We start from the raw sequence: 13,707 nt of genomic DNA, 5'->3' as shown, positions 1-13,707 counted from the left end.
AGTGAAAACCTGGCTTATTTTAGCAACCATGGATCAATAGGCTGGTCCTTTACAGCCACTGTTCTCCTGTAGATGGCCTGCAGAGCCAGGCCCTCCCACTGAGCTACATCACATGGAGAGATGGCTGCGGAATACAGCAAACCTGAACCAATTTCCAGACATGCAGAGCAATGAAATCAATCCTGAAAACTCAGCCAGTATCTGTGTGCCTGTGACACCTTCTGCTGTCATTGCAACTGGACAGTGAAGGCTGTCTGCAGAAAACCCACTTTGCATTTTAATGATATCCATCAGTAAAGGGAAAGGCCAGTGGAAAAGGGTCAATAACAGGAACTTGTTCAGTGTCAGGGAGACTTGGACTACACAGAGCAGTGACAGAACAATCCACAGGAGGCTGCAATTAAAGCTGTACCTGGGGGTTTAGCCATGAACACTGCTGCTAATTTCTTGAGTCATTAGAGACAGTTAACAGAGCTGAAATCAGTGAGTCAAGACCAGGTTGCAGAGCCTGACAGCTCTGGGGCTAAACTTACTGATGCTTCATGATCAAAGCATAGGATATCTCAGCTGCATTTTAGAACTCACTGCTCAGGAGACTCCAAAATACTCAATCCTGCCAGCAAATATTAGGCCAGCAACATACAGGTGTTAGGGAATCTGACTATTTGCAATTACATCTGAGAGATGGGAAAGACATGAAACAGGCCTGACCATGTGTCCACACTTCTGTGAGCTTCCTACAGCAGTAAACAGCAGTTTCTTCTCCAAATTCCTCCAAAAATTCCACTTAACTGCTAGGACAAAGCCAGGCTGCTCCACCAGGAGGTCCCTCCATGAGACCAAGTACATCTAAGGTCTCTGGGTGAAACAATGTCCTGAGAGCCCAGGTGATTTGAGGCATCCCATGGGACAAGCACATTACCAGCTAAGCTGACACACATGAACACTCTAGACTATCTATATACCATTATTTTACCTGACCACAGGCAAGAGTTTAACCTGTCCCTGATGCTAAAACCAAGGGACATGACACACTTCATACCTATGCAGTCAAACACTGCACCTGAAACAGAGATGGTCATATCCAATGCTCCTGGGCCATGGTATCACCTGAATTATGCCTGGGTGCTGCAGGGACAGTCATCACAAGCTAAAAGTATGCCAGAAATATTATTAACAACTAGAGAGATGGGCTTATGCTGGAACAGTAATTCACCCTGTGTTCAAGCAGTGTGGAAGTATGGAAGCAGCCCAGTGACCCATCAGACCCTTCACAAGTGCAAGGAGCTTCTCATCTCACCAAAACACATCCCTCAGGCAAACCCAGACCTGTCAGATACTGACAGAGGGATAAAGGCTGCAGAGAGGGCAGGCAAAGGACAAACCCAAAGCCACAGATTCTATACTGGAAGCAAAACTGGGAAAGTAATTGGGCAGTGGATTCCTAAAAAGAACTAACTTACTTTCAAATGCAGAGATAGCAATAAGGTCAGTGAGCTTAAAAATAGTATCATGCCTTCTACTTACTTTTCCCTCCTTATCACATGGGGTATGTATCTGGAAAAAGTCTTTGCTTGTGCATGGAGGTCGCTCTATGCATGCACTGGATCCCTCCTCTAAAATAAAAGGTGAGAAACAGGATATTAAACTATCAAATGGTCTCTGGAAACAAATATAACAAGCTTGAAATCTGGAGGTTAAAATGAGTCAGCAGAAAATTATAAAACAAAAATGAAAGATCAAGCTCTTAATGGTGTCAGCATGAGCTTTCCCATGAAATGAAGCAGGGGAACAGGAGAAATACTAGCTGTGCATATACTGTCACACTGAAATTCACTGATGCATGTTTCAGTATGGTCCCAGTTACCCTGAATCAGTATATGCAGGGACAATTATTAGGAAGAAGTTTTTTACTCTGAGGATGGTGAGAACAGGTCACCCAGAAAAGTTGTGAATATCCCATCTCTGGAAACAGTTAAGGCCTGGTTGAATAGGGCTTTGAGCAAGCTGGTCTAGTGGAAAATTCCCTGCCCATGGCACAGGGGGTGAAACGAGATGATTTCTAAGGTCCTTTCCAAGCCAAACCACTTTATGATTCCACCAAACAAAAATTTATACAGTTTAGCATGGAAATATTTTCTCACTTGATAAGGAACAAAACCACTCTAATCCTGTAGAAAGTTCCTTACAACACTGGCCCAATTTTTTCTCTTGCCAGATAATTTTGCGATATTTCCATTCCCACTGTGATCAGAGGCACAGGTCCCCAAGCATTTACAATCCTGGGTGATAGCAGGCGCTATGGTCAGTAACTGATTCTTCAAGAATTTTCTAAAACTACTACAAGGAAGAACTCTGAAGACCTTTTGACTATGAAGAATAGATTAAGATCACGTCATTTGAAGATCACCACCTAACCATAGCTGGAAACACAGAGGACTTTGGGACTAGGTTTTGCAACTAGATCACCCCATTTTCCAACCCCACAGGAGGCGGGGGCAAGCCAGGAGAGAGCGTTTGGAAAGGACACTCCTGAAAACATGTTAAGGCTGAAGGCAGTGATGAAGAAAATTCGTGTCATTGCCATCCTATAACACAAATTACCAGGAGAGGGCACAGCACGACTGCTCTATCCTTCAGAAGAACTATCCCCTTCCTGGTCATAAAGGTCTCCATCCCTTCATGTTAACACTGATGACACTAACAACGTTTGACTGTGGCCCATTACGTATCTATGTGCCCTCTGCACACTTTGGGAAGTCAATAATTTCCCCTTTACATATCAGCTGGAGACTCTCATTGCTGGATGCAGCTGCGCTCACATCTGAACAGCTGCTGACTGCACATACTCTGACCTTCCTGGTTTTGATTGTCCCACTTGGTTTATGTACCTGCATAATACATTTCTTCTTCACACTTGGTGCACTCTTTAGCCCCTTTCTCAGAATAAGTGTCTCGTGGGCACACCTGGCAGCCAGATGCACCTGGTTTGTCGCTGAAGGTACCGGGCTTGCACGCGAAGCATTCAGACGTGTACGCAACTCCTGTAAGAAAAATTCTGGATAAAGCACTGAAAGAGACCCATCTGTAACTGCTGCTTACCTGGGCTTATGGCTGAGAGCAAACCAGCTGTATAAAACAGCATAAAAACCACACTCAGTTTCACCACTCACTTAAGACACTTTGCCTTTGCTGACTTTTAGGTCTTTAATGTTTACACCTCAATTAAAGTCTGACCCATCTAAGAGCCTTATATGACACTCCCAGTTTTATTACACTTAGACCAGGACCAAAAGAGCAATTACATATAAAACAGATCATTTGAATATTAATTCAACTGTCACTGTTATGACATATATCAATTTATCCCTGTTGAGAGGCTTACCAATAACCACAGTCTTTCTATTCTATAATAAAGAAAACCTGGTTATTCATTTTTCTCTATTTGCTAATCCAGTCTTCTCCAGTAGATGGCAACATTTTCCAGATAAACTAATTTTTCAGCCTTTCCTCACTGAACTTTTGCTGTTCTGTTTCTACTCTTCAGAGGAGGAGAGAGGGGACAAGGGGTTAAAAAAAGCCACTTCATTGCGCTAGAAATAGCACTTGGCAAACATTGTGATAAAAGAGATAAAACCTCAAAGACAAATTCTACTTACCTTCAATTGTGATGTTCTTCACTAAAACTGGTTTTACAACTTTGGAGCCCATGAGAATCCCTGTTGTTCTCCAGTACAATATATTGCTACCTGATTTTAGAGTTACCTGCAACAATACATGTGAGTTAGCAAACATCCCCTTGCCAAGACACTGTTTTATTTCCTACTTCCATTCAAATTTCTTGCATCCTAGTAGCTTTTACTGTGCTGTTTAGTGGGTCAAGAGGTAATGGTAAAACAATAGACAGATGCTGTACAGACATATCTGAGGAGTGCCAAAATGCACTTTATGAAAATGTTTCTCAACACCCCAGTTGGACAAACACCAAGAGCTGTTTCTGACCTTGTTGTAAGCAGAATTTGGAAAAAGCTGTTCCTGTCTTTATCCAATTACCCCTGGCACTCAAGAGCTTTTATCTCCAGCCTTATGTTCAGATACAGTCAATCAGTTTGTTTTTAAAGCCTTGAGATACCCTTTCATAAAGAAACTCAACATGACCCAGAGTTTGAAAATCCAGTTCACAAGCAAGTTTTGATTATAGGTTTTAAAAAACAAGCTCTGTCTGCATGTAACAGTATCATGACCAGTAAGCCAGGCACAAACCATGGCTATCTCCAGCAGCAGTCTCATCCCTCCTGCTCACTTCTGACTGCAAATAGCAAATGAGATGCAGAAAACAACCTGGTTTCTGACTGCCCTGACCCACTTGTTTTCATGGCGTGGTGCAGCAAATGACTGCACACCCCCTGTGGAAGGGTGGTGGGTTGGTGGCATCATGGCTGAGGTAAAGGGCAGTAGGAAGGCAGGAAAACTCCTCCAGCAGCAGTTTTGGTGCCTTCTGCCTTCAACTCACTTGCCTAACTACTGTATCACTCTCATCACTAAAAGCAGCAGGTTCACCAAGCCCTTGCCTTGCCTGCAAAACTGTTCCATATCTTCTAGCTCAGCATAAGATGCTTAGTGCCAACACAGGATAATGGCCTGAAAGTGCTACATTTTCACCCAAGAGAAGGGACAAACTCTACCAGCATAAGGGTCCAGGATAATGTGATTTACAGCAGGCCTGCAGGACCACAGTTTTTGTTCACCCAGGATAAGGAGTTGAAAAATTTAGCAAAGTGGAATTACAGCATATTGTATCTGCCACACCCAAACATCTGCTGCCCATAGGGGCAAAGGAGAGCTGAGCTATCACATGTAACAGGGGAGCTGGGACCATACTGAAACAGGTATCAGGTTGTGTGAGGTGAGGTACCCACCACCAGCTCCAGTGCAGCAGGACCCACCTGCTGAGAGCAGACACTGCAGCACCTGGAAAATTGTGCTCACAGAAACACCTTGACAGCATTTGCATAAAAGGCCCTTCAGGACAGCCAGCATCATCATCTCACCAACTCCTATGTCTACATTTCAGCCAGCCACCCCAACAACTTCATAGACAGTGAGAACACTTGCACACCCCAGAGGACAAGCTCAGATGGCACCATCTCCCATGCAGACTGCCTGCATCCCTCAGCTTACCCAAGTCAATGTCCTGGCCTTGGATTTACCTCTCAGCTCATGCCACTCATCCCTCCTCAGCCAACATTCCAGCCTCCCAGTGTAACCTGCACTGGTCTTGCACCTGACCTAACAGGCACTCCAACAGAGCTGGCTCAGGAATACAGTTTGTCCTCTAGGAGGGAAAGCACACCATGGAAAACAGAGAGTGTGCTGCTGCCTATGCCCACAAAAGCCTTTTTCTTCTGGCATAATGTCCCCTGTGCTGGGCCTTTGCTGATAGGGCTCTGGGGACAAGGGTGTGTGGTGTAGTGGAAGCCAGGCCTCATCTGGTGAGCTGGTCTGCACATGATCCTGTGAACATGATGCTCACAGGGCAAACTCAGCCAGTTGGGTCACGGGCCAGCCACAGGGCTCCTGCCCCCAGCATGGACAGGCTCATATCCCTGCTGCAGGAGCCACCCTGGTGCTGCCAGCTGGTTTTCACACAAGCCCCCGTGGAGCAGAAGTTGGGTGCAGTCCAGCTCTTCTGCACACACTTGAGAATGAAATGCCCATCCTGCTTGTCTCCACGTACACACCCCACTGTTCTGCCACGACACAGAGAATAATCTTGTGTTCTCATGAGCAAACAACTGCTGTACAAGATTCCAATTACAATCATGCAGAGTGATTGTGGCATGCAGATTTGCATAAATCTATTTAACCTCATGAAACACTTAATTCAAAGCCCAGGGAAATCAATACAAAGTCTTGCATCTGTATAATTTCCTTTGGGATCAGCCCCTTAGGGATCTCCATGACTTTTCCCCTCAGTACTAGGAAAGCTCTACTTCTTCAAATGCATTCAGAAGAGCTGGCCCATTTTTGGTATCTGGACAGAGGAAATTACAGACATTTATAAATGGAAAAAAATTTCATGAAGGAACTTTTCACGCACTTACAGAATGAGAGCCCCATTCCCCATTGTCTGTGAGCTTCACCCATTTGTCTGCTGTGGACTCCATTTCTTTGCACTGGTCGTTTTGTATCTGTTAATAAAAACACAAGGTCAGTGACTACAATCAGGTGCATCTCTCTGTCAGCATAATGATTCCTGGGAATTTTAAGATTCACCTCTGTTCCTCTTGTCTACATATCTAGACAGCTGCCTTACTTGTGGCAAAATAAACCCCCAACTTTCAACATCTGCTACAGCTTATCAGTGCCTCCACCAGCCCCCTCTGACACAGATGGTTAAAAATGAGCAGAATGAGATGATCTCAGGCTTGTCCTCATGCTATATGGGCAGAGAAGGATGCTGAGCATATTGTATTGCTGCTTCCTCCTTCTCCTGAGCCTACCGAGACCTAATTCTCTAAAATCCAGAGGCTTCCAAGTCACAGGGGAAGCAGGAGTGGATGGGCCAAAGCTGGAATACAAAGTGTTTTCTCTGCAGCCAATATGTGCTTTGCCTTTGGCCTGCTGCCACCTGACCTAGGGATGAGAGTAAAGCTATCAAGGCAGAGGCAACATGCCAGGGAGAGTCTGTCTTGGCAGAAGCGGCAGGTTGGCTATCTTTGCCCAGGTCCCGGGCAGCTCAGAAGCATTTCCTTACAGCTGAGGTTGGTGCACTTCTTTCTTTCTATACCTATACCTTCCTATACCTTCCTATAAAGTATGAAGTGCCTTTGAGGCACGAGATCACATACTGAGCTTTTATTGCACCAGGAAGAAAGGTCACTTCAGCACTTCCAGACACTTGACCTGGAGTCAAGGATCCTCCTTAAAGTTGTTCCAAATCAAATCTGAAATAAGTTGTGCAACTCCACATCCTCCAAAGCATCTATACACTCAGTTCCCACCTAGACCAACTGCATTAAGGAGAAGAGGTATGAAGAAGCACCTGTGTAGAAGGTAGATCCCTAATTATCTTGTGCAACTTGAGCTACAGCACCCTTTTGTCTTGGTTCCCACCTGCAAAGAGGAGGTAGGAATATACAGCCGCTTCTCATCAGGTGTAAAGGGCTTCAATATGCAAACAGAGCCAAGAAAGGGCAGATAAAACACCTCACCATTTCTCAGTAACCTGCCCCTGCCACTGAAATTCCACTTTCCAGAGCTAATGTGTCATTATTAAATATATGGAAGCACAAAGGCATGCTGGAGGAAAAAAAAAAAAAATACTTTTACAGGAGATTTAAATATGGCTTCCCTGAAATACTGAGGCTGCCTAGGAATTTATGGGCATTTCTATAAAGGGCTGCAGCACTCATTGCTTCTTGAAAAGGGGATGATAAATTCACAGAAGGCAAATGAGTGGGATATGGATAAAAGCAATAACCAAGAAGCCATTTTCAAAGCCAGTGCTCAGAGACTATATATTTGCTCCATTGCAGGAGCAGATCTGCCAGTCAGTCAAGCAACTGGAGCTGGGATTCATAATCCTGGCACACTCACCTGACAGCAGAAAGCATAGTTGCTGCTTTCTTCCCATGAAGAAGGCAGAGTAGTCTAACACAAAACAGAAATGGCTAAATAACACTGTTACCCAAGTGCAGTAGCAATCTATCCCACTGATGTAGCAGCATGAAGGTACCTCCAACAGGTAATTTTTGTCTTCCCTTTTTGGCTCTACTAAAGACAAGGATACTTTGCACTTTTTCCCAAACTTCAATAGATATTAACCAACCATCTAAGACTTCTCACTCCTGTGAGGTGCCATGAGCTTTCTGATGAGAAACAGAGCTTGTCAGACAGATAAAAGGGCAGTAACAGAGGAGACTGAAAATTTCCAGTCATCTGCCTCTCTGAGTCACCCTCCCATTACATTTTTTTCTGTCCCAAATGGCAGGTACAACATGACAAGGACAGTGGAAACTTCCAAAGCACCTCAGTAATGTGGGGCATTTACACCCCACTGCAAATCCTGGTGCTGGGAGTCCTCCAGCTCACTGGAGAGCAGCCAGTCCATCCAGGGGGGCAGAGAAGGGTTGCCTTCCCCATCCTGGTCACTGCTGACCAGAGAGTTTCAGCAATTTGAACACACCATGGTGCAATCCCAGCCAAGCTGTTCCTAATCATCCCCAGCCCCTCCATTTTGCAGCACAGACACATCCTCAGAGACTAATTCCTACTGAAAGTCACCTAAATTTCTCCTGCTTTTCTTTTCCTCTTAATTACTAAATTACTAGGACACAAACTGACCTAAAACAAAAGGTTTCCACATAGTACTACCTGGAAGAAGTCTTTTTAAATGTCAAATCCCTTCAAAGACCTCTCCAGTCAGACACCCCTAAATAAGAGCATGTACCACCAATACCTGTCTTGCAAAAGGCTGGACTAAATGGGGCAGTCATGACCCCTAATGGCAAAATCCCAGTCCATGGCAGACAGGATCAGTTCAGACTGAGTTTTGAAGATTAAATAAATGCCACAAGACAGTATAACTGACAGAAAAAGAAGCAGAACTTTTTTTTATATTGTTCAGCAATAACAAGCTATGGGCATGCAGGGAACTTAAAAGGGGGAAAGCTGCTGCTAATGATTTGAGGTAAATTCTTACAATATAAGGTTGGATTCACCATTTAAAAGGCCTTACAAAAAATTCAAAGAAGATGTTGTTGTCAATATACTGGTATTCAAAGAAGACAGAGCCGGATTTCTTCAGGTGCACAGCATAGATGAGAGAAACTGTACAGTCATCCCTGTTTGACTCTATGTAATTCCCTCGAGGCGTCCATGAAGAGCTGATGAACATAAACAAAACAAGCCTCAGCTGAGATCACAGATACTGAGAAGACTTTTTGTACACTACTACACAACAACATGTTACATAATAAAGACCCCAGAATCCCAAAACAGCTAACTGCATGCAGTGAATTTTTGAATTTATTACAGGATCTCCATTTATTTTTCGGATACAGTAAATATAATAATTTTATTTTATATCTATTTTTATATGTTACATGAATAATATAAAATATAATACTTTTCACTGAAACTGTGCATGGGAAAGGATATGGTATGAAAAATTTAGGACTCAGCCTATATAAGAAAGGTTTATTATCCACAGGTTCAATATACCTTCAATTATACTCAGAAACAGCCTTTTGCAAGCACCACAGGTCTCTAAACAGGCTATAAAAGGACCTTTTAGCCACATTCACTATACCATGACCCTGGAGCTTTCCAGCTACAAATAAGAGCAGCTCCAGGCTGGTCTTAAACTCACTAGCTGCTGATGAGCCCAGGGAGACCGTGCTGACAGCAAAGAGATGAGGCTACTGATTTCACCTCCCAGCCACTCCTGTCTGCCACGAGCAGGGCTGGCTACCCTCTGCACAGCTCAGATGAGTTATTAAGCAGCTTTGTGCTGCTGAGCTATCCCAGGTTCACCCACGGCTGCCCAGGCCAGGTGCAAGCAGAGCTCCTCACTTGTTGCAGCTGTCGGCTTTACCCTCGGATGAGCCCAGCGCCGTGTCCATGAAAGTCGCCACGTTGGAGAATCCTGCTGGCAGCTCATCCCACTCGTCAAACTTGATCCCGCTGCCCAGGGAGTAGGTCCCCTCTGCACATTTGCTGCACACCTGGTTCTTCATCTCCAGGTACTCACCAGAGGCACAGGAGAAAGCTGGGGATACAATAATTTACAACATAGGAATTAATTAATCAATCCTTATTAATTTCCTTTTTTTTTCTTTCTGCCATTTAATTAATTAAGATTGAACTGCCACTAAAGGGAACCAAACAGAATGTCCCAGTCCTAGGAACACAACAGCAGAACTACCAACAACAGCTGCAAAACTGAGATATTCACCTGGGTTTTCACTGACGTGGCAGCACTGAAACCAAACCCCAGTGACAGCTCCTGATTTGCAGCTCGCCTCCATTGGCAAAAAAAGATTTTCAGAAACAAAATCTCTATTATGTCCAAAAGCAATTTGTGAAAATGAGGATTTATAATAGAGTTCTCCTCACCCTTGCTCACCCAGCTGTTACACCTTGAACTCAATTAAAACCACCAGTACTTGAGAGCCAGAACAGACTTTTCTCACTCACCTAAGCTAGGGAGGGCACACAGCAGCAAGCTGGCAGTCATATAACACTACAAACCTTGGCTGAGAGTAGCAGACCTAATCCAAAGGCCTCCCTGTCTTTCTCCTCACGTGAACCACCTACAAAGCCTCAAACATCTTGCCTGATAGACCATGTGGTCTTGGAAAAGATCACCCACAGGTTTGTGACTAGAAGATGCGGATCTTTGATTAGGGTGACATTAACATGCTGAGAAAATAACCACTGGTTGTCAGCACAGCAAAGACATTATTCAAAATCTGTGTAATTAAGGGAAGTACAATTAGGAGGTATATTCACAAAGTGATTTTTTTTTCCTGATGTCTCTAAAATTATTTCCTCCAAACAGGTGTATGCTGCTTTTCCCCCTGATCATATCTCTGCCTCCTAAGGGAAGATTATTTCCATTATGAAACAGAAACCTGGACAGCAGCTGAAGTCCTGTATGCCCACAGAACCCCATGCCTGTGTCAGGAATCGTAATTCCTGCCTGGACACTCAATGGCAGGCCATCCTACTTTCCCTCAGTACCATGCTGCATCCTGTCCTCTTTGAGACTGAACATCCTGAATGGAAAACAAATGAGCACTTTCTGCAGCCCATAGTACTTCCTACAATGTTTGCAGGTTTTTTTAACCACGCCAGCCAAGCCAAAGCAGGATCCAGAGCAATGCACACAACTCACATCCCAAGAAATGATGGGATTTTCTTCTGTTTCACACATGCCACATTGCACAGTGTCAGATCTTTCATACACTTTCTTTGACAGACATAAACTCATTAGCCTGAGAAACTGCAGGATGAGACCAGACTGGCAGCCAAAGTGGTGAAACTGGCCCAAAACAATGACGTCGGCTGAAGTCCCAGAAAATGTGGTTCCACAGATGTGCCAGCGTTTATCTAAACTGCAGAAAAACTTGCTTTATTGTAAGCACTTTGATTAACTCATGGCTGCATAACATAAATCTCCATCTGAACCCAACTAACAGTTCTGGCTCCCTTTTCTGTCCCAGTACCAGCAGGATTTCTTTCTGTAATTGTCCTTGATGTGTGCCACTGGAAAGGAGATTAAAGGTCTATTTTGATGGAATGATCTGCCAAAGGGTCATTTTTCCTTCTTGGTCATATCAGCATACTCTGAATTTGAACCAGTGGCATTCAAAACCAACAGATTTCTAACCCTGTTGCTCACTGGTGATGGATCAAGAAGGAAAGCGGGCAGGATCCAGGGAGAGATGGGTGTGGGAAAAAACAAGGAAATCCTTCCATGATGGATTTCTGTGAAAGACTGACAGACAGACAAAAAATCCACCCTCAGTGAGGGCAAGTGGTTCACTATAAGCAGTGGCACACAAGGTAGAGCTAACACCACACCTGACTGACTGTGTGACCTCAGCTCAAGCCAGAGGATCTCCCTGCACCTGGGCTGGGAAACAGCTTTCTCCAGAGATTTGGGCAAAAGCAGTGAACACATCCCTGTGTGTCTGAACTGTGACCACACTTTGTACAGCTTTTCACCTTAGATGTATAAAGATGTCCTGACTCACTGCTTTAGCATTATTAATGAATCTTGCTTTATTTTTTCCTTTTGAAGGGTGCAGAGGCAAGCTATCAGGAAGGGAAACAGAAAAGTAAGCTCTCTCATGACATCTTTGAATTCTTCAACTGTTTCAACTTTTTTTTTTCTTTAAATAAAGCTAAATAGCAAGAAATTGAGAGTGCTGCTTAACCATTCCAGAATTGTGAAATTCAACTAAGGAGTCAAGAACCGTGAGCAATTCACTGCCATAATGAAGGTTCTGAGAGCAGCAGAGCCTCCTCTTCCATCACAGTGAGGCTGAGCAGAGATTTTTACTCTAGCTGAACTAATATATTTTAACCCCTTGCAAACTGATCATTTGAGAGAAATAAAACAGTACAGGAGATCAGCCCAGCTGCCATGCAGGACACATCATCCATCTCTCACCTTCCAGGAAAGAGGTGAGCCTTTCTCTTATTTAGGTGGGGAATTACCTTCTTTCCTTATAAGAATTGTATTTAAAGGGCAGCAGCCTTTCCCATCAAAACACATCTTCCTGCAAGCAAACTGGCTCTGAGCATGCCAGCTGCTTGCCAGGTTCAATTTGGGGCTGAATGTGGCTAATGGCAACATGAACCACGTTCAACATTGGAACAGATGCAACATTTGGTCTCCTTCCAGCTGGAGAAGGGTGGGGAGGAAATACAGTGTGTGATGAGCATGAAGATGGAATCCTCTCCTAGAGTCCCACAATTTGGTCTTCCATCAGGGGGGTAACCAAAAGCCAGGGCAAACTGTCTTTAGTCTAAATTGCATCAGTTCAAGAGTTCATCCCAGCTGGAGACAGGAGATCAGCCACTTGAGGAGGGACAGAGCACAGACAGCTGATCCATGCCAGGGCATCCCAGGAGCTTCTCCTTCCTCTGGCTGCTCCATATCACTAAGACATAGCTGAGCACAGATGCAGCACTTCCCAGCAGCCACAGAAACAGCTGGAATTATTGCAGCATCACCATGTTTGTGAGGGTGACACACTTGAGATGCTGCCAACAAGAAGGGCTGCATCAAAACTTAGGAAGTTAAGGAGTGTTGCAAAGTTTTGGGAACATAAATTCTGCATTTTAGGAGTGTGCTCTGATTTGTCCTCCACTAAACCTTCCCTCTTCAGAATCCAGAGGAAAAATTATTCTTCCACATTAGAGGAAGATTCTGTGAACACCCCTGACCCCGGAGTCCATTTATTTAGGTATTTGATACTTAATTTTCAGAGAAATTGTCTCTACTGAATAAGTGGACATCACTGTTTCTGTCCCTCTCTAACTGCAAACTTTACTATTACACCTCTCAAATATCAGCTTGGGTGCTACACACCAACTTACACAGAGAAAAGCACATTGTGAAGACTGAATGTGATCTTTCTTTCTGAGAACAACACTGTGAAATGCATGAAAAGATTTCATGACTTGCCCCACCAGGGGCATTTTTAAAATTTGAAGAATATTTCAGAGGCAGTTAGGAACAGTGTGACACACTGTGGTGCTGGATACACTGCTGCCTTTGGAGCTGATACAATTATTGGTGATTCACAGCTGTAGCTTTGCCAAATAACAACAGAAGGAAAAAAAAAATGTTGTAGTTTGTACAGGCGACTAGTCTTTCTCACAAAAAGATGCAGTAAAGTACTGTTTAACTAGATATTGCCACAGGCAGCCACACACATTCCTACACACATGCAATAAAGCTGACAGCATATGCACTTAATAAAAAATTGACATGAGATTCAGTACTAACAGCCACCACTGTAAAAGTCTTGTCAAACAGACCTCATTTCATTCTGTAAAAGGATTACAAGTCACTTGATAAAGGTGATGGAGTGGATGTCACAGACTGAGGGTTCCTAATTCAGTTGGCTTAGTTTTGCATGTCACTCTGATGAAGAAAGTTGGTGCTGCACAACACCAGCAGGGAACACC

The 13,707-nt window shown here is 44.0% G+C and overlaps 1 protein-coding gene across 1 annotated transcript in view; it reads right to left on the bottom strand.

Moving 5' to 3' along the window:
- The window catches only part of ELAPOR2 (endosome-lysosome associated apoptosis and autophagy regulator family member 2), a 95,861-nt gene that overhangs the window by 23,278 nt on the left and 58,876 nt on the right, over window positions 1-13,707 (bottom strand). Inside the window, exons 3-8 of the mRNA XM_064421842.1 lie at window positions 9,577-9,772; window positions 8,741-8,888; window positions 6,105-6,191; window positions 3,660-3,765; window positions 2,892-3,044; window positions 1,528-1,616 (exon numbers count right to left, since the gene is read on the bottom strand). Coding sequence (XP_064277912.1) covers window positions 1,528-1,616; window positions 2,892-3,044; window positions 3,660-3,765; window positions 6,105-6,191; window positions 8,741-8,888; window positions 9,577-9,772 — 779 coding nt within the window. The remainder of the gene's footprint in view (window positions 1-1,527; window positions 1,617-2,891; window positions 3,045-3,659; window positions 3,766-6,104; window positions 6,192-8,740; window positions 8,889-9,576; window positions 9,773-13,707) is intronic.

Source organism: Passer domesticus, chromosome 5, assembly GCF_036417665.1.
Source record: "Passer domesticus isolate bPasDom1 chromosome 5, bPasDom1.hap1, whole genome shotgun sequence".
Taxonomy (NCBI): domain Eukaryota; kingdom Metazoa; phylum Chordata; class Aves; order Passeriformes; family Passeridae; genus Passer; species Passer domesticus.
Note: the sequence above shows the minus strand (reverse complement) of the source record. Positions and strands in the feature narration are given on the sequence as shown.